This window comes from Balaenoptera ricei, chromosome X (assembly GCF_028023285.1).
Source record: "Balaenoptera ricei isolate mBalRic1 chromosome X, mBalRic1.hap2, whole genome shotgun sequence".
Classification (NCBI taxonomy): Eukaryota; Metazoa; Chordata; class Mammalia; order Artiodactyla; family Balaenopteridae; genus Balaenoptera; species Balaenoptera ricei.
Genome location: NC_082660.1, coordinates 33,489,832 through 33,509,644, shown reverse-complemented (window position 1 = coordinate 33,509,644; position 19,813 = coordinate 33,489,832). Strand labels below are relative to the sequence as shown.

Below are 19,813 nucleotides of genomic sequence, written 5' to 3'. Positions count from 1 at the left end.
TGAAAATGGAGGGGAGAGAATGATGAAAGAAATTATTTAAGAGAATTTTCCAGAGCTTATGAAAAACAAGTTCATAATTAAAGAACTCACTGTGCACCCAGATAGTGAATTTAAAAAGTCCCTCCTTGATGCATTCTGGAACAATATCACAACACAATGGAAGATCCTAAAAATGTCCAGAGGTGTGGGAAAACAGAATTATAGTAGACTTTCTCATCACAAATACTGAATACCATGAGGCAAGTGGAACAATTATCTCAAGAGTTATGAGGAAAAACCTTTTCATCTTGGAAAAATATACCAAGCAAAATATAAATCAAGTGTAAGGGTAGTCAAAAGACATGCTTAAAAATAAAAATTTTAGGAAATTTACCTCTCCCATACTTTTTATTAGAAGGTTTCATAAAGGAAGTTTTTTAGTAAATAAGTGAGTACACTAAGAAAGAGAAGGATATTAGTTTCTATCCAAAGAGAAATATAGAATGCCCAATACTAAGCTCTTCAGTAGGTCTGGAAAGCACTCAGTCCAAATAAGAATGAAAGGTACAGTGCTCTAGAATGTGGTATACTTGAAGGAAGGATTTTATGCACTTCTTTAGAATTTATTTTCTCAGCTTAAAAAAAGAATCAAAAGATGCTTTGTACACTGATTGCATAAGAAATATTTACAAAACACATTTTTACTCTTGGAACAGTAATGAACAGAGGATAAAACTAGTGATGTTTGGTGGGAGGGTGATCCATCTAGAGGAATAAGTAAGCAAGACCATCAAATATTATAGCTATATGTCAAGACATTATTTCTGAAATTGACATAATAAAAATACTGGCAAAGATATACAGATTATTTATATTTATGGAGGTAACCATTGGAAGAACTAAAACTAGACATAGTTGAAAGAGTTAAAAGTAGGCACTCAAGAAGTGGATCGCTGGAGATGGGAATATGAGGGGAGAAGGATTTCCTTTGCATGTTAAACTCTTCTGTATTTGAGTTGTTAAAGCAGATGCAAATCAAATTTTGATTAAAAAAAGATAAAGAAGTTGAAAACAAGAATATATGTACATGTACAATATGGTCAAAATATGAATACATATATTCATGATTACATGTATAAGTGTACATGGATATATGGTCAGTTAATGTTCACTTGGCATGTGTTAAAAACCTCAAGAAGCTAATATTCATAAATATGTCTATATTGATGCAGACCATTAAAGGTATAATGGTGAATACAAAGAAAAAAGCACTGCTGAGAAATTAATGGGAATTACGTTCACCCAAGTGAAATATTCTCACAAACCAGCTCCTGAAGAAACAAAAATGATATAATTACATGTCATGGATCTTCAGGATTTCTTACAAAATAGTCAAAGTCACATTTCACTGAATGCCAAGGGCTTTGTATGAATATGATATACACAAACACACACACACAGTATTGCAGGTGTTAGTTTAATAAGAGTACTAACTCTGGATTTACATTGGCTGGTTTTGAATCTCTATTTCACCATTTAATAGCAGGGAAAATTGGGTAAATGATTTAATGTCTCTGTGCCCAATGTCTTCTTTTGTAAAACGAGGACACTAGTATGGTTGCAAGAATGATTAAATATGAAAAGGTACATAAAAGTGTATGCTATATAGATTTCATACATAACAAATATTTAACATATATTGTTTTAATATTTACATATATAATGTGTTTACTTTGTAAACATCTAATTATGCATATGCTATAATAAACACATACTTGTTCATATAAAAAGACTGGAAAGAAATGAATAAATTAAATGTGTTTATCTGATGGAATTCTAGACAATTTTTGTTTTCCTCTTTATACTTTTCTGTTAAGTGCAAATTTTCAACAATGCAGGTATACAGGTTTTACATTTATAATAGAAACTATAAATTTAATTGTTAATTTAACTAACAAGAATAATGGTCTTAAGCTAAGACATCAGAGGTTTAGTGTGGTTGTTAGGAAGAATTTCCACATCATGAGAACTTTGAAATACTGGAAGAGGCTATCAGGTTTATGAGTGAACAAAGGGTCGGGGGAGACTTTAATCCTTTTCACTTGTATCATCCTATTTGAAGGGCAGAGAAGAGATCATTTATCAAGTCCTGAGGGAAGACAAATGGTATTGTGACAATGTCCAAATGAATTTGTATTACCAAAGTTGTGTTTTATAACAGACATATAAGAAATATAGCTTGGAAAACGAATGGGCTGTTTTTACAAAGAGTTTTATTCTGGGATTTGATTTATAATATACATAGAGGTGAGTGGAGAATTGTTTTTCTCATATTTAATTCAATCTGGATATAGTCTCAACCATGAATATTCAGATTTTATAAATTATATACTCCTTTAGCATGGAGCAGCAACTGAAGAAAATGAACAGAGGCTAATGACACAAGTCAAATGTACTACTGCAACTGGGTTTCTTCGTATTTTAAATACAATTAAAGCTGGCTCCCATTTCCAATTATTTCTGTGTTTGATATATCAGAAGTAATAAAGACTACATGTGAAAAGTAATTCAGGTTAAGGTATAGTTCAAAAACCAAAAAGATAATTAGCAGTTATAGTCTGTTGCTTTGCACAAGGAAAAAATAATTGAATACAAAGACAATGACTAAAATTTAAGACTGGTTAAAGTCCATTACTGGTTATCAAATCTGTCAACTCCTGTGGTACTGACATAGCTATTCTCATATCATCGTTGTAATATGTAATAAGAGTATTTGTCATTATTAACACATTATATATGAAGTAGGCTTTGTTGATCTAGGAAGAATTATATATTATGCTCGTATTTAATTTCTCAAGACTATTCTCTGAGGGTTTCATTTGTTCCTTATTTTTGAGAATGGGCTAGTAATTGAAACACTAAACAAGTATCATGTGAACAGAATCAAATAAAAATGAGACTATATAGAATATCATCACAATTTGAGAGTGTACATGTATGTATACATCCATACATAAATATACAATGATTATGAAGCAACAGAGAAAAATGGAAACATTGGGGGTATCTTTGAGGTAAGATTTTTAGCCTTTACTTTTATTTTTCTTCATTCTTTCATAGTTTCTAAATTTTTACAATGAGCACGAAGTGCATTTATAATCAGAAACAACTAAATATTATATATATATATATATTTAGCACACACTGGTTCCAGTTTCCTGGACTGGGACTATAGTACATAAAGAACTTAGAGGCTATTCTCTACGGACCATATGCATGCAAAATAAACTAAAATTAAATGCATGCATAAAAAGCAAATGCTTTATATTGTTAGAATTGTTTTAACAAAATTGGTGAGAAATCTCAGTAACATATGAATAACTTATCTATATCAGCAGTGGCGATCTTTTCATTATACATATATATCTGTTAAAAACAAATCCAGGGACTTCCCTGGTGGCACAGTGGTTAAGAATTCGCCTGCCAGTGCAGGAGACACGGGTTCAAGCCCTGGTCTGGGAAGATTCCACATGCCGGGGAACAACTAAGCCCGTGCGCCACAACTACTAAGCCTGCGCTCTAGAGCCTGCGAGCCACAACTACTGAGCCCGGGAGTCACAACTACTGAAGCCCACGTGCCTAGAGCCCACGATCCGCAACAAGAGAAGCCACCGCAATAAGAAGCCTGCGCACTGCAACGAAAAGAGTAGCCACCGCTCTCCGCAACTAGAGAAAGCTCTCGCGCAGCAATGAAGACCCAACTCAGCCAAAAATAAATAAATAAAATAAATAAATTTATTTTTTTAAAAAAAACAAAAAAACAAAAAAACAAATCCAGGTCACTCTTTTGTAATTATAACACACATTAAATCTCTAGGGTTGATATGTTCAATGAAGCAAAATTAAAAGAAAAAAAACACTTACTTTGGAGAAACTGTCACAACCTTCCCTTGGGAGAGGGAGAAGTCAGTGGCATCTCTTCCGATAATTGTAGCATTATATACTATGTTTTTCAAGCTTGAATTTTGCAGTAGAATCTATGTTGAAGAAGAGTATAAATGAGATCATGAATTTTAAAAATATACAACTTAACATTTCTTATTTTTTATCAAAGAGTTATATATTTTAATCATGAAAATACTTACTCCTAGTGTAGTAACTGGAAGAAAGCAGAATTTGTGTTCAAAGACAGTGTGTGTGTGTATTATTGGTTTTTTTCCAGAAGTGGGCAGGGAGAAAGAGCTATCAGTCAAGGAAATGACAGATGTAAGAATACCTGATCATCGAAGATTTGAAATCCAAAGTTAGCAACTTGGATTTTAATTGTACTGCAAAGGGAAATCTTTAAAGAATTTGAAACAGAGAACTTACATAATCCAATTTACAAAAAGGTTACTCTGGCTGCTCAGGGTAGAAAGCATTATAAGGAGTATAGGTTTAGTATCAGAGGTCCAGGCTGAAAACAATGGTGGCCTCATCTAGAAGTGGTAGTAGAGCTAAGGGTTGGCTGTCCCTTCCTTCCTGATGCCAAGATATGGAGAATATTCGAGAATGAGTTACTTCATTTTTAGAGAGCATTTCATGAAAAATGTGAGTATATAAGTGTTTATGCAGAATATAATGGGGATTAAAAAATATACACATTAGAACGACACAGAGTTATCATGGAAAGTACTGATCCAGAGGATGGAGAAGACCTGAGGGAAGTGAATGGTTGGCCAAATTAGAGTAAGGAAAAGGTGACAGCACTTAGGCAGTCCAGGAACTATAGTCATAGATAGAATATGGTAGACATCTGTTGAAAGATAAATTAACTACTTTTATATTTCAATAAGAACTTTGGTAACCACCAAGACAAGTACGTTGTTGCCGAAGAGTTTCTACCCTTTGTTTACCCTCAAATTTGGGGCTCTCATGTTGCTTACCTGCTTACAGATCTCAGTAACAATCGAAGCAAGACTCCTCTAGTGTCTTACTTTTTATGTATGTATGTGTGCATTTCAAGTATTAATTAACAGATCTAGTGATTTTAAGTCACAGAGAGCTAATTTCCATTTTCTGGAAGGAAATGTTGAAAATAATAGTAGATGTACTATGAACTGTTACTGGTTTATAGTCCTGGAACTTCCATAACCAGCCCTGAAATCTGAAGAAAGCTACTCATTCTCATTATGTCATACACACACACACACACACAAATAAATTTATATAAAAATAAATAAATAAGTAAATGATGCAAAGGCATAGGGCCCATCTGTGGTCAGATTATTCCACCCAACTCCAGGATTGCATGTAGGGGTCATGTGAGTGGTAGATGGGGAGAAGGGAAAGCTGCTCAAGGAAAGAAAGCAAGTTTTGGAACCTCAATTCTCCTTTTGCAATGACAGCCATTCTTTAACTATTGTGCTCCTGTGTAAATTTTGTTTCAAAAAGGAAAAAAAAAAGATAGTTCAATTGCTTTTAAAAGTATCTCAGAAAATCACTGCACTCTACATTTTTTCACTGATCATTATATTGTTTAATGGTCCCAGTAGTCTATTTGTGACACATAGCTACAAAAATACTTTTTCAACTACAGTAGCCGTTTCTTGAGATTTTTCTTTATACTGGAAGGTTGAAAGGGTTGATAAGAATGACATTCTACTACTTAGGCACTGTCATTTACGGTGTTGATGCATACGGGCAAACTATGCCATAGATTCTCAGCAATTTCCAAATCAGTGATTTTCTTGAATGAAATACAAAATCTAAGCATGTTGTAATTGATATTTTATTTTGCATTTCTATTTAATTTTTATTGTTTCCTTCAAAAGATGTTTATTATATTTGTGAAAAATAAAAGCTCTATGTAGAATCGCATCTATAATCTTAAAGTATGAACATTATTATTAGTAAAAAGTGTGGAAAGAAATCATGTTTCCATTTTATTATGCTTTAATCTGATTTTTAACATCACAAATAAAATTTATGTTTAAAAATTAGCTTGTGTTATTAACTTTTTCAAAATAATAATCAAATGGCATAAAGAAATTCAAACGTGTACAGAATTAGAAAACTAGTAATAATACTTAAGTGAAATAAATCACTGCTTAAATCTAATTCAGACCTCTCCTATCTTCTGCAGGCTTAAGCAAAGCATTTCTAACTCTTCAGAAATTTGATTCTGAAGTCAAAAGTCCTCTTCATTGTAATTACAGCTCTAGGCCAGTGAGTACCCAAGGCCCTTAATTATCATTGCACGTAGTGAATTACCGTACAAAATACTGTTGAAAATGTTCTCTGAAGAGTTTTGTATCTCTTTTTCCAACAAAAAAGGGAAAGGAATAAAATTTTTAAAAAGGGATCATACCTCGGGCTTCCCTGGTGGCGCAGTGGTTAAGAATCCGCCTGCCAATGCAGGGAACACGGGTTCGAGCCATGGTCTGGGAAGACCCCACATGCCGCGGAGCAACTAGGCCCGTGAGCCACAATTACTGAGCATGCGCGTCTGGAGCCTGTGCTCCGCAACAAGAGAGGCCGCGATAGTGAGAGGCCCGCGCACCGCGATGAAGAGTGGCCCCCGCTTGCAGCAACTAGAGAAGGCCTCGCACAGAAACGAAGGCCCAACACAGCCATAAATAATAAATAAATAAATAAATAAATAAATAAATAAATAAATAAATAAATAAATAAAGGGATCATATCTCAATGTTTGCTAACAGAAAATCAGTAGAAGTGGCTTTCCTTTCCCTAAATTGAGCCCTTTACACTTCGAGACAAGGACCTGAGTTTTTCCTGATTTTTAACTGAATCCTTATTAACCATCACTCATACAGTCACAGAGCCTGCACAGTTATTTTCTCAAAAAGGTTACATCTACAAAACACCAGGATGTATCTTTTGAAGACCAAATATGGACATGTTTTGCATCAAAAGTATCAAATTACCACTCCCCCAGCTTAACATGAGGAGGAATACATAAAACAGCCTGAGGACAAGGAATAAAAATTATCTGACCAAAGAGGTAAATTAACTTCTGTACATAGTAAGATTCTAACAGCCCAGACTGTCCTGAGAAAGGAGAGAACTATAAATCTGGTTGAAGATTTTATGAAAACTAGTAGAAGGAACAGTCGTAAACAAATATAAGAAATAAAACTGTATGCTCAACATATTTCACAAGTATTCATATGAAACATATTGTTTGAAAACCAAAGTGATGCTGATGATCCCTGACAAGATATTTCTCAATCAAAGAAAACACTTGCAAAACATGGACATATTTATATAGTTTTGTCATGGTCACAGGACTGAAAATTTCATTTTTAATTTTTCCTGCATATTAAAAAATTCATTGTTACACATTTAGCAGCTCCAGCATATATAAAATCCTTTAGTGGGATTAATGGTGGCCCTGGTCAGGAGTGCTTTCATTATTACTTCCCTTTCCATATCCTCATTTGAACAAAATCCATCTAGATGTGTAAAGTTCCCTAAAGGAAAGCCAAGCATACTCCGATCACAAGTTTCTACTTACAGCGTCAGTCTTCTTTTATATGAAATGGATCTCAAGTTTCCTGAATGATTTTCCCTTCAAAGTGCTTAACTTTCATTTTCCATCTCCCCACCCCATTCCTCAAATGAATGAAAGAGTCATTATTTCATTGCAGGTAATGATTGCTATTAAGGAAAAATTCTCCCTTTCACTCTGCTATACCTTTAGTTTAGAAGGAAAAACATTTAAGGCTTATTTTATCATACTGATACTTTTGTTAATTTTGGGTTGAGAAAGAAATATCTAAAACCCACTTAAATATTTAACTCCATGTATATTTTGGCCCCAAAGATATCCTTACCTCTCTCAACACAGTGTCATGTAGAGTACAATGAAAGGGCACCACCTTCTTGGGGAGATATGCAGGAAGTCTTTCATACATGCAGACACAAAACATAAGCATCGGGATTGGATTGGGATCACAGATGTCAGTAGCCTAGTTTCAAAGAAGAGAATTATAAATTACAGGAAATACAGATAAAATATATAAAAAGAGCTAAAGCACAGTACATCAATTGTTGAATTACTTAAAACATCTTTAAATGTTATTGACAATGACACTGAAATGTTGCTATGAGCAAACAAAATATTGCTGTGAATCAGAACAGCTTCACCTATGTGTTAAAAGATAAATTAGATGTATTCTAAATATAACAATGACCTCACAGCCTCAAAGATATCATAAAAGCTAGTCAGAAGTCAGAAAAAATACTGTGCACTAGAAATACTAATGTGATTAAGATACCATCCCTGACTTAAAGTATATAATACAGTAAAAGGTAATAGTAGACAAACTACTAAGGTAAAAGATAGCAAGAGGTTTTCAAGCAAAAGCCCAAAGGAGGAGGTAGCAGATGGGATGGCCTTGAAGAATGCTTGGATTTTAAATAAGCTGGTGTTTGGAGTGAGAGAAAGGTATATTCTATCAGAAAGGTAAAGAACTCTAGGACAAGGATATAGGAAGTATAGTGTTCATTCGGGAAAGAAAAAGTACAATCCGAATCACGCATAATTAGATCAGAAGGGGCCAGTTGTGGAAGAAAAGACTAAAGATTGCCACGGCCACACAGAGGAGGGTGTGGATGCCAGGGTGAAGGACTTGATTTCAGAACAAGGAATAACACAAGAGCAACAATTCGGGCAGATCAGGTAGGGGCAGGGGGAGGTGGCTGGGGAAGTACTTTGCCTAGAACAAATCACAGTAAGGCAGAAAATGTAATTATACTGATAAACAAGATAAATTAGTGCTGGTTGTTGGAAGAGATTTGAGAGAAAATCCAGAATTAGAGAGGAATAACAGCAGGACAATCAACATAGCCAGAATGTGCATTAAACCCAAAATGTAGAGTCAGGAGCAGGAGGAGGAAGGATTCTTTCTCTCAGTTTATGTAGTGCCTATGATCTCCTAGAAAAAGGCAGAAGTAGCGGGGAAGAATTATTCATAGCAATGAAGTATTGGGATTGGTCTGAGGCAAAGACTCAAAGACATATAAACACCACTGATAAACAAGCAGCTCTGTCATTGTTAGTCAACAGGGAGCTCCTAACATTTCCCAAAAATGAATATCTACTATGACTTAATGGCACACATTCACATTAGCAACTGAAAATGATCTGGGCCTGGCTTGGAAACACAAATAGTGCCAGAGCTAAGGATATCTAAAGTGTTATGTGGAACTAAAGCACTTGATTCTGAAATCTGGCAGCAGTTAGCACAGAATAATGACAGCCCCTTTGATCATCTGTTAGCCCACATTCCCGAATACATTCTTTTCCTTCTTTGAAAGAACACAAAGGTTTATTCTTTCTTGTTCTGTCAATAAGCAGTAAGGCTAACCAATAAAGGTGCCTGGGGAGGAGATTATTAGGGGAAAAAGGGGGAGCCTTGGCAGGGTAGAAAACTGTTAGTGAGTATGATGTGAGGAAAACTGAGAAATATATCAGGACCTCAAAGTTTCTCATCAGTATTCTGTCATCTCACATTTCTTCACTAAAGACAACGTTAGTCAACATATATAGGAAAATTATTCAACATAAGGACAAACTGAAAAATGGAATACAGAGTTTAATTCCCACGAAATGAAGAATATGGGCCAGCCTCTGGGCGTGATCCAAAGAGAGCTATCTACAGTGATGGGAAATGTGTTCATTGGGGAAAGGGTAGAACTAGTGGCAGGATACTCTGGTTCCCAAGTCTGAGGCCAGTAAAAGTCTTCTGAACAGTTACAGTGACTACAGCATAAAATATATAGGCAGCAATACAAAATTATTCCAAAAACTCACCTTTGAAAAATATGTAATAGGATGAAGAGGTAGTATTTTGGAAATGAAAAAAAAATGTTTATCTTAATTGAAAAATATATTTGATAATCAGGGTAGTAGAGTGAAAAACCACAGAAAAGCACAGTCTTACCTTTATGATAAATTTCAATGAAAATAACCTAAAGAAATTGCATTTTAGTCAATCCTAGGCTTAAAAAGCCAAATGTCAGAATAAGTTATGTTTGTTTAAAACAAGATTTTCATGTGAGATATATTTCAAAGATAATCATCACTTTCTCTACACAGTTCTAACCTAGAAGAACTTCACTTGTATTGATCCATTTTTCCCGTGATGATATTTTCAAACTGGACTAACAAAAGACAGGGAATTTTTTAAAAAATGCCATAATAGAGGAAAATGGTGGAGTAAAAATCTAGTAAACTAAAATCAAGTCCTGCTACCACAAAGTGCCATAATCTTTACTAAATCAATTGGTTTCTCTAGGTCTCAATGTCTTCATCTGGGTTTAATTTGCTATGACTTCAAGATATCCCAGCTTTCAAACTAGATACCAGTCAAAACTAGTAGTACCCAATGACATACCATAATCCTACAGAGAACACTACTGGTTGCCTTGCCAACAGCAATTTTCTCCTTTCTTCTTTACTAAGACTCCCAATTTTTGTGGCTGTTCCATTACCTTTCTCAAACACTGGTTTAACTACAAACATGGGATGCAATTATGGTCAATGATATACGATGGGAAGTATGCTGTGGGACCATTGGGAAAGTTTACTTTATGGAAAATGAGAAGCACAAGAAGAGGTCCTATTCAACCAGACCAAGAACAGCTGTATAATGGTGTTATGTAAGATTTTCAGTAGGAACTTTGTGGTTATTAGCGCACATGCTTAAAACAAAGCCAGCAGGCTGAGAAGGGCTGAGCAAAAATGAATCACTGATAACTTTGTTGAGGAAATGAATAACTATCCCTACAATCTTCTACTGCCTGAATTCATCTTACATAAAACATTGATTTTCTTTACTTTTAAAACACTTTTATTCATGAATTCTGTTATTAAGGCTGAAAGCATCCAAGTTGATATAAAGTAACAACATTTTTAAGAGAAAAGTTAGATTATCTATTCACCCTTAGCTTCCATCACTACTCAGTGAATTATGTGTAGGAGAATCTCTCTCTCTCTCTCTACATGAGGGAATAAAAATACATTCTATGCTGAGTCCAAATAATTTGCACAATATCTTTGCTTTAAAAGGGAGAATATGTAATAATTGTTACATTCCAGCTGGCAGGATTCCACCAACAGGGCATAACACTGGCACAGAAACTTATCCAACTGATTCAATAGTTGCAAAGAAGGACATGATGAATAAGGAACTTAAACATTTATAAATAAGTCCAGCGGTGAATTTCACAAGATTCAAATGTGGACCAGTGCTAAGCATCAGCATTAATTCACTATGGTTATGTTAATTTAAGAGTGATATTTTTAAAACTTTGACATTTAATGCAGTGGGTAAATTCAGGCTGATAAAAAGGTAGGGAACTGGAACTGGCTCGTTAAAGCTTGGTAATTATCAGCTAAGTTAATTGTCAATTTTTCCATTCATCAAATCTTAGACATCTTCTCTACATTTTTTATATGTGCAACTGTTAGTCAGTAACATATTTGAAGGCATGAGTATGGTTTCACCATATCTGTATCCCTTGCAGGGTCTATCCAGCATATTTCACGGAGGATATTCAACCTGTCAAATTGACGGGAACTATAATATTTTTTTCTTCCACACTAAAGTATTTAATTAGAGTTTATCTTTAAAACTCTTACAAAAGAACTCTTTGGCCAAAACCCTTGATTACAGTATCTCTTTATAGCTCTACCAATATAAAAGATAAATGTCAGACCTGGTACAAACTGACTTTAACATATAAGTGACTTTAATACAAGGAAAAAGCAAGCCGTTATGAAACATCATTTCTCCAGCAGGTGTAAGGAAGCACTTTGTACCAAGTCACAAGTGGGCACTGGCATCATCAATCTTTCTGAATCACAGAACGGAAAACTCAGAGTTTGTTGTAATTGTCCTCTTGTGTCCTTTTGTGTCTGGTCACCAGGTCTCACAAACCTCACAATATCTCCCCCATCAGTTTATTATTTTAATTCCCCATTAAAATGATATGAGTAGAGAAACTACTTTTCTCCTTGACCAACTGCAATGGCATTTTTATTGTACTGTGTTCCCTGCTTCCAGTGCCTTTTGTCTAGGTCCATCCTCACCACTGCTGTAAGAGTAAACACCTTTATTCCCACAACAACCACATAGTAAACTCCTGACTTTTTATGCTGATACCCAAGATCCCAGTATATGCCCTATGTCTATTTTTCCAATCCCAAACTCCAACTAAGGCAAACTATTCACACAATTTCCTTAATGTATGTCATTTATCCACATTCTACATTCTGCTTATGCCTGAATAAACACCCTCTCTTACCACTACCAATCCAAATCCAACCCACCATTCAAGACCCCAAGTAAGTCCTGCCTTCTCCACAAAGTCTTTGGTGGATCAATCTAGATCACACTGATCTCTTCTTTTATCTGAATTCTACGCTTTATTCTTTTCCTACATTGACAATTAAATCAGTAGAACATTATTTATCATTTAACTTGCATATATCTTGATAATTCAATGAGTTTGCATATTCTTTGAAGTCAGGAATAATTTATTATACTACTTCATTACTCTAAAATAACAAACTAAAGTCTCAGAAAATAGTAAGCATATAATATGTTTTTGATTGTTGCTATAGAGGACGATGTGAAAGGCCAGATGGAATTATAACTTGGAGGTCTAAATATAATAAAACTCTGTATTGACATTGTGACCTCTACATCAATATTTATTTTAAAACTAAGGTGAAAATTCTTCTTTTTTGCTACCAAATAGGAAAACAATAATAGAACATCTATATTCAAACAATCTGCTCCTTTAATTCATTCTTAGAGCTCAGATAATATTAATAAAGCACTTAAACTTCATTGTTGGGGTTTAAGAAAACTGGACCTATCGCTAGAACTGCGTGCTTATTACACAGTCAGATGTACATAATTACACACATTTAAAAACAGCCAGTAGATTTCTATGAAGTCATACTTCAATTTCCACATTTTAGCAATATCCCATGAAAAGACTGTTTCAATTTAGATTTAAAATATATGAACAGGGCTTCCCTGGTGGCGCAGTGGTTGAGAGTCTGCCTGCCAATGCAGGGGACACGGGTTCGAGCCCTGGTCTGGGAAGATCCCACGTGCCGCAGAGCGGCTGGGCCCGTGAGCCACAACTACTGAGCCTGCGCGTCTGGAGCCTGTGCTCCGCAACAAGAGAGGCCGCGATAGTGAGAGGCCCGCGCACCGTGATGAAGAGTAGCCCCCGCTCGCCGCAGCTGGAGAGGGCCCTCGCACAGAAACGAAGACCCAACACAGCCATAAATAAATAAATAAATAAATAAAGCTAGGCTAAAAAAACAAAACAACAACAACAAAAAAACCTGTAAAATATATGAACAAAGGAATATTATAAAGGAGTCAATCAACATTTTTCCAAAGAAGACATAAAAATGGCCAACAGGTACATAAAAGATGTTTAACATCACTAACCATTAGGGAAATGTAAATCAAAATCACAAGGAGAGATCATCTTATACTGGTTAGAATGGCTATTATCGAAAAGATAAGAGATGACAAGAGTTGGTGAGAATGTGGAGAAAAGGGAACACATACACTCTTGGTAGGAATGTGAATTGGTGCAGCCACTATGGAAAACAGTATTGTGGTTCCTCAAAAAATTAAAAATAGAACTACTACATCGTCCAGCAATTCCACTTCTGGGTATATATCCAAAGGAAATAAAATCAGTTACATCACAGATATCTGCACTTCCATGTTCAACTGCAGCATTATTCACAAAAGCCAAAATACAGGAACAACATTAAGTGTCTCTTGACAGATGAATGGATAAAGAAAGTGTGGTATATACTTACAATGGAATATTATTTAATCATAAAAAAGAAGGAAATCCTGTCATTTGTGACAATATGGATGAACCTGGAGGACATTATAGTAAGTGAAATAAGCCAGACACAGAAAGACAAGTACTGTATGATTTCAATTATATGTGGAATCTAAAAAAGTCAAGCTCAAAGAACCAGAGAGTTAAATGGTAGTAGCCAGGGGATGGAGATAGGGGAAATGGGGAGACGTTGGTCAAAGGGTACAAATCTTTAATTATAAGATGACTGAGTTCTGGGGAAGTAATGTAAAGTATGGTCATTATAGTTAATAATATACTGGACTGTACGCTTGAAATTTGCTAAGAGAGTAGATCCTAAGTATTCTCACCACAAAAAAACAAAGTAACTACGTGAGGTGATGGATGCTGACGTGTTAATTAACTTGATCATGGTAATCATTTCACATCGTATATGTATGTTAAATCATCACATTGTACACAAAAAAAATTACATTGTACAAGCTAAATATACACAATTTTTATTTGCCAGCCGTAACTTAAAAAGCTGGAAAAAGTAAGAGAAGAAATTCATAAAATATTTATAGAATGTGTGATTTTAAGGCACCCACCTGTATGTCCATGTCAAAGCCAATTTCACGAAGAACATTCACAATAATCAGGCAATTGTGCAGATACTGTTCAGAACTTTTCGGTTGTGTGTACATATTTACAAAATGAAACTCAATCTGGAAAAGACAACAATCAAATCTTTTAGTAACAGAATAAAAATTACTGCTTTTTAACTGTTCTCTGTAGTTCAGCAAAGAATCATTTAAATACTAACATTTGTCAGTAGGAGATTATTATAATCAAAATAAAAGAATAAATAAAAAGGGAACGCTAGCCATTCAGATGTAGGTATGACTTAAAATTAAAACTTCAAAAGAATCAGTTTGCAGAAAGTATTTCAAATTTTAATTACTAAGTTCTTTCAAATAAGAGAAGACCACTCTGCATAAAAAGGACTCTTACCAAAAATGGGCAATAGGCTCCTAACAGAGTTGCAAAAACAAGGCCATCTAAAAGGTCTCTGTCAAAATTTACTATCCATCTCTCAGAGGGAATAGCATCTACTCCAAAAAAGAGAGAGAAAGTAAATATCATAATAGTTTTACTTTTCTAACAATATCTCTTATGGAAATTTGAGCAACAGTCAAAGAGAAATTTGCCTTAGCTTGGAAAAGAAAAAACATATTATTTTGGAAATAAAAAATAAATAAATAAACCTCAGAAGCTTAGTAACATGAAATATATCTGTAAGGTATTACAGGCAACTGCAAGCTGTCTCCTTTATTTCTATTGGAACCACTTTGAAGAATATACGACCATGCAGTAATAGAAAAAAAATCTGATATATCAAAATTACTCATTCTGTTGAGTACCGTGAAGTTCAAATGTTTGATCAATGATCATCAACATGGGTAAGGAGGCTCGGAAGGCATGAGGTTTCCAGTAACTCTAAAGTTTTAGTGTGCCAGTTTCACTATTTGCTGCAGAAAATCCTCCACATGTAGGGTAAGTATGTGAAAGGGGCTGGAGATTTATGGCTTAAAGAAACCAGAAATGACCTATAAAAGATAATACAAGATGGAGGAATAATAAAAGAAGTTTTCAAAAAAAAGAAGTTTTCAGTTACAGAGACAACTACTATGCTGAGACTAGGGAAAAAAAGTGAAAGTATCTGGATATTTAGTGAAAAACAAAAAAACAAACCTGTCCTATATTTGGGAGGAAGGAAAGATGATTTAAACATCAGAAATTATTGCTGTGATGAATGTGACATTTACTTTTTTAAAATGTTTCCAAAAGGGCCTAGATTCTTAATGGTTTGGGATAATTTCTTGTCTGAAAAGAGGGGGAAAAATTGGTGATCTTCATAAACCCCCTCAAATCCCTTGATTCTTGTTTTCCGTGAAGAAGAAACCATGATGGGATATGTTCATGACATGTATATGACTTCACAAAGTAGGATTGTTTTACGTCTGGAACTGGAAGACTTAATTTTCTCTGGAACCACAGATGTCCCGGATATTTCACAGAAACAGTGCCCAGTACTTTTTCATCTGAGACGCTGCAACATTGAACATTTCTAGAGGATTTCTATAGTATATTATTGCAAAATTAGTCTAGCAAACAAAGATCACTAGGAATTTTCAACTAACACATAGCAAACAACATTCTGCACTATATTTTTGAAAGTATTTTTTTTCCTGGCAGAAATCTATAAATAATTGTATGTCTGATATAAGATGCGATACAACCAAAGTAATTATTGTAAAATGTACATTTCTAGTTGTCTGAATAATTATAGTCTAAATGTACTTCTTGATGTATATTTGCCACTCATAGCTTTTAATAAAAAGGGTCTCAATTTGTAGCCAAAATTCATTTTTCTATGAACTAGAAACAATAATTCTAACTTAAATCTGAAAAAGGCAATTTACTAGCCTTTTAAGTTTATAGTGAAACAGTCAGTTGGCAGTGGATATAGACTGTGACCTCTAAGTATCTCATCCTTACCTTGTACCGACATCAGACAAGGGACAGAAATTCCCCTGAAAGAATTTAACATCTTACTGAGGAAAGATAACCACCACAAGAGGAAAACTAATGAAATATTTCCTAACTAGAAGTTAATGAATAGATAACAATATAGCAAAACCTAAGTGTTATACTGTCACTTCCAATTCCACCAACTGCAATCCAGCATCACAGGGTTCATTATGACCTTCCCCCTTTGCCTATTTCTAACTTGTTTCTTTCAACAGTGAAAAACATGGCTCTCACTATCGAAAATAGATTTACTTATTTGTTGAGCCACAGTATACATATAAAGTACTTTCAGAATTGCAAACCCATCCCCCTGTAAGAAACTAGAGTAACTTGTATATGTACAGTTCTATTTGTCTTTAGTTCTACATTATGCAGTCATGGTACTATATTCAAGAGAGAATTAAGTCAGCTCCTTTCTCCTCCATTACATTCAGTGAGGTTGTCAAACATCTGTAATGCAGTTAGATTCATTTGTCACAGTCTGCATTCCATCCTGGATTACTACTTCTATGTCTTGGTTGATTAAAATACATATATACACTAACATTCACTCTTTCTGGATTTTGAGGGATACACTTTTAGGATTTTGAGAGATACATTATCATGTATTCACCATCACATTTCCATACAGAAAAGTTTCATCACTTCCAAAATTCTCATGTGCATTTTAGAGTCAACTTATTGATATCTACAAAAAAAAGTGTGGTAGGATGTTCACTGGGGTTACATTGAATCTACAGATCATTTTGACATCTTAACAATACTGAGTCTTTCAATACCATGTGCATGGTGTATTTCTTTATCTAGTTATCTTTGATTTCTTTCATCAGTGTTTCGTAACGTTCAGCACATATATTCTACACATATTTTGTTAGGTTTACACTTAAGAATTTAATGGTGCTATGATAAATTATATATATGTATAAATATAAATAGATAATTTCAAATTCCAATTGTTTACTGCCATTACATAGAAATAGAATTTATTTTTGTATACTGATCATATATCCATCCTACAACCTTGATAAACACTTATACTAGTTTAGGACCTTTTCTGTAGATTCTTTGGGATCTTCTACTTGATTGTCATGTCAAATTCCAGCCTCTTTCCCAGGGGGAGAGGTGGGGTTTTTTGTTTTTAAGGGTTTTTTGAAGCTGCAATGAGCTTTCACCAGGGCCCTAAGGATGACAGTATGTGTTGCTCTTCTCCCCACAGATGAACACTTTTGTTCTACAGGGAATATAGGAATCTGGGCAAATTGCCTGCCCCTCCCCCCAGGTCTGCGCTACAGGGAGCACATTCTCCTGACTCACTCCAGTCCTTTCTGTGAGCAACCAGGGAGGTTTGCGGAGTAAAAACCTTCAAGAGGATGCAGACTCTCCCTTTAACTCTGGCCCCCAGAGACTTCATGCTCTCTCATCAGAGTACACTAGGTTTCTACCAATTCACCAACCACCTTAACTCTTCTTCTCGGCACCTAGCTATCTCTACCACAAGAAGAAAATTGCTATCATCCCACTTCTTCCTGTAAGCACCTACTCCTCCTTGAACTTTGGGCCACTTTATTGCCCTCCAGCTTCAGCTTTCTAGGGGAGCTTAAAAAAAACTGAGAATTTGCTTTGCATGGCTTTTGCTGTCACTGTTATTTTAGGGGTGGGAGCAAAGCTCTTTCCAGTCTTCTACCTCCCTGAGTGGAAACCAGCAGCACCTAATTTTGGTCAACCCATCATAACCCTGGAACTGCTTTGATATTACTTGTCAAACAATTGTTGGCATGGACTGTTGCTGCTCAAAGTGTGAATAGGTTGGCCATAATTCTCCAGGACAATATTGGGAAAAGGTAAGAACCAAACTTCAAAGCTCTTCTCCTGTCTCTGATCCCATGCCTGTATCCTGTCATTCATACACAAGGCTGCTGACAAGCCCCCATTACACTGTACCACAGTCTTAGGAATGCCAAGGATTTTCTCTGCTTTTATGTTAGTTCCTTTGATCTAAGCTACTCTCTCTTCTCCACTCCCACGAAGATGTTGCTCTCCAAAGTGCGCTCTGTGAATCAGCAGCACCTTCATCAACTGAAAGTCTGTTGGAAATGAGGACTTTCAGGCCCCACTCAACACCTACTGAAACATAAAAACAGTTTAACAAAATCTCCGAGCGATTTATATTCACATTACTGTCTGAGAAGTGTTGATCTAGGGTTGTTTTTCAGCGAGAGAACCAGTGGTCTAATCTGGTCCCCATTTGTCAGGAACCAGAAAAGTCAAGTGATGTTTCACAGATGTTTTAAAATTCTAATTTAGAAGTTATATTTTTATCTGTTTTTCAATTATATCACTCCAAATATTCAGAAATATTAAAATATTAATAAAAATGCTGGTCCTAATATTATTATGAATTAGAGATATGGCTGTTACACATAAAACTGAATCATTTTATATACTGAAGGAATAAGTACATTCACTTACTTTTATGAATATCATAATTATTATATAAATATTTTAGGTATTATAATAGTACATTTTTATAATGGCTTTATTAATATGTAATTCACATATCATAAATTTCACCCAATTCAATTGTCCAGTCCATTGTTGTTTATTATTTTTACAGAGTTGTGCAATCATCACTACTATATAATTTTAGAATATTTTTATGAACACATAAAGAAATCCCAAACATATTGGCTGTCACTTCCCATTTCCTTCTTCCCTCATCCCCTGGAAAAAATTAATCTACTTTCTGTCACTATGATTTGTCTATTCTGGACATGTCATAGAAATGGAATCATAAAATATGTATCCCCTTCTGTTCTGGCTTCTTTCATTTAGCATAATGTTTTCAAGGTTAAAGGCTGTAGCATGTATCAGTGCTTCATTCCTTTTTATGGCTGAATAATATTTCACTTTATGAACATACATATTTTGTTTATCCATTCATGAGTTTATGGGTATTTGGGTGGTTTCTACTTTTTGACTATTATAAATAACACTGCTATAGACATTTATATAGGAGTTTCTGTGTGAACATGTTTTCAATTATCTTGAGTATAAACCAATGAGTGAAACTGCTAGAAGATATTGTTAATCTACTTTTAATATTTCAAAAAAATTACTAAACTGTTTTCCAAAGTGGTTGCACTGTTTTCCAATCTATCTAGCAATGTATAAGGTTCTCATTTCTATAAACCCTTACCAATACTTGCTATAATATGACTTCCTTTCTTTTTTTTTTTTTTTTTAAATAGTTTAAGTCATAGTAGTTGGTGACAAGTGCTATCTCACTGTGGTTTTGCTTTGCATTTCCCTAATGACTAATTACATAGAGCATCTTTTCATGTGCTCATTCGCCATTTACTTACCTTCTAATTTTTAAAATGTCTATTCAAAT

General features: G+C 34.7%; 1 protein-coding gene across 1 annotated transcript in view; it reads right to left on the bottom strand.

The window, feature by feature from the left end:
- CFAP47 (cilia and flagella associated protein 47) overlaps positions 1–19,813 on the bottom strand; it is a 487,004-nt gene that overhangs the window by 254,831 nt on the left and 212,360 nt on the right. Inside the window, 4 exon segments of the mRNA XM_059910362.1 lie at positions 3,904–4,016; positions 7,815–7,949; positions 14,439–14,555; positions 14,842–14,939. Of these exon segments, the coding sequence (XP_059766345.1) occupies positions 3,904–4,016; positions 7,815–7,949; positions 14,439–14,555; positions 14,842–14,939 (463 nt within the window).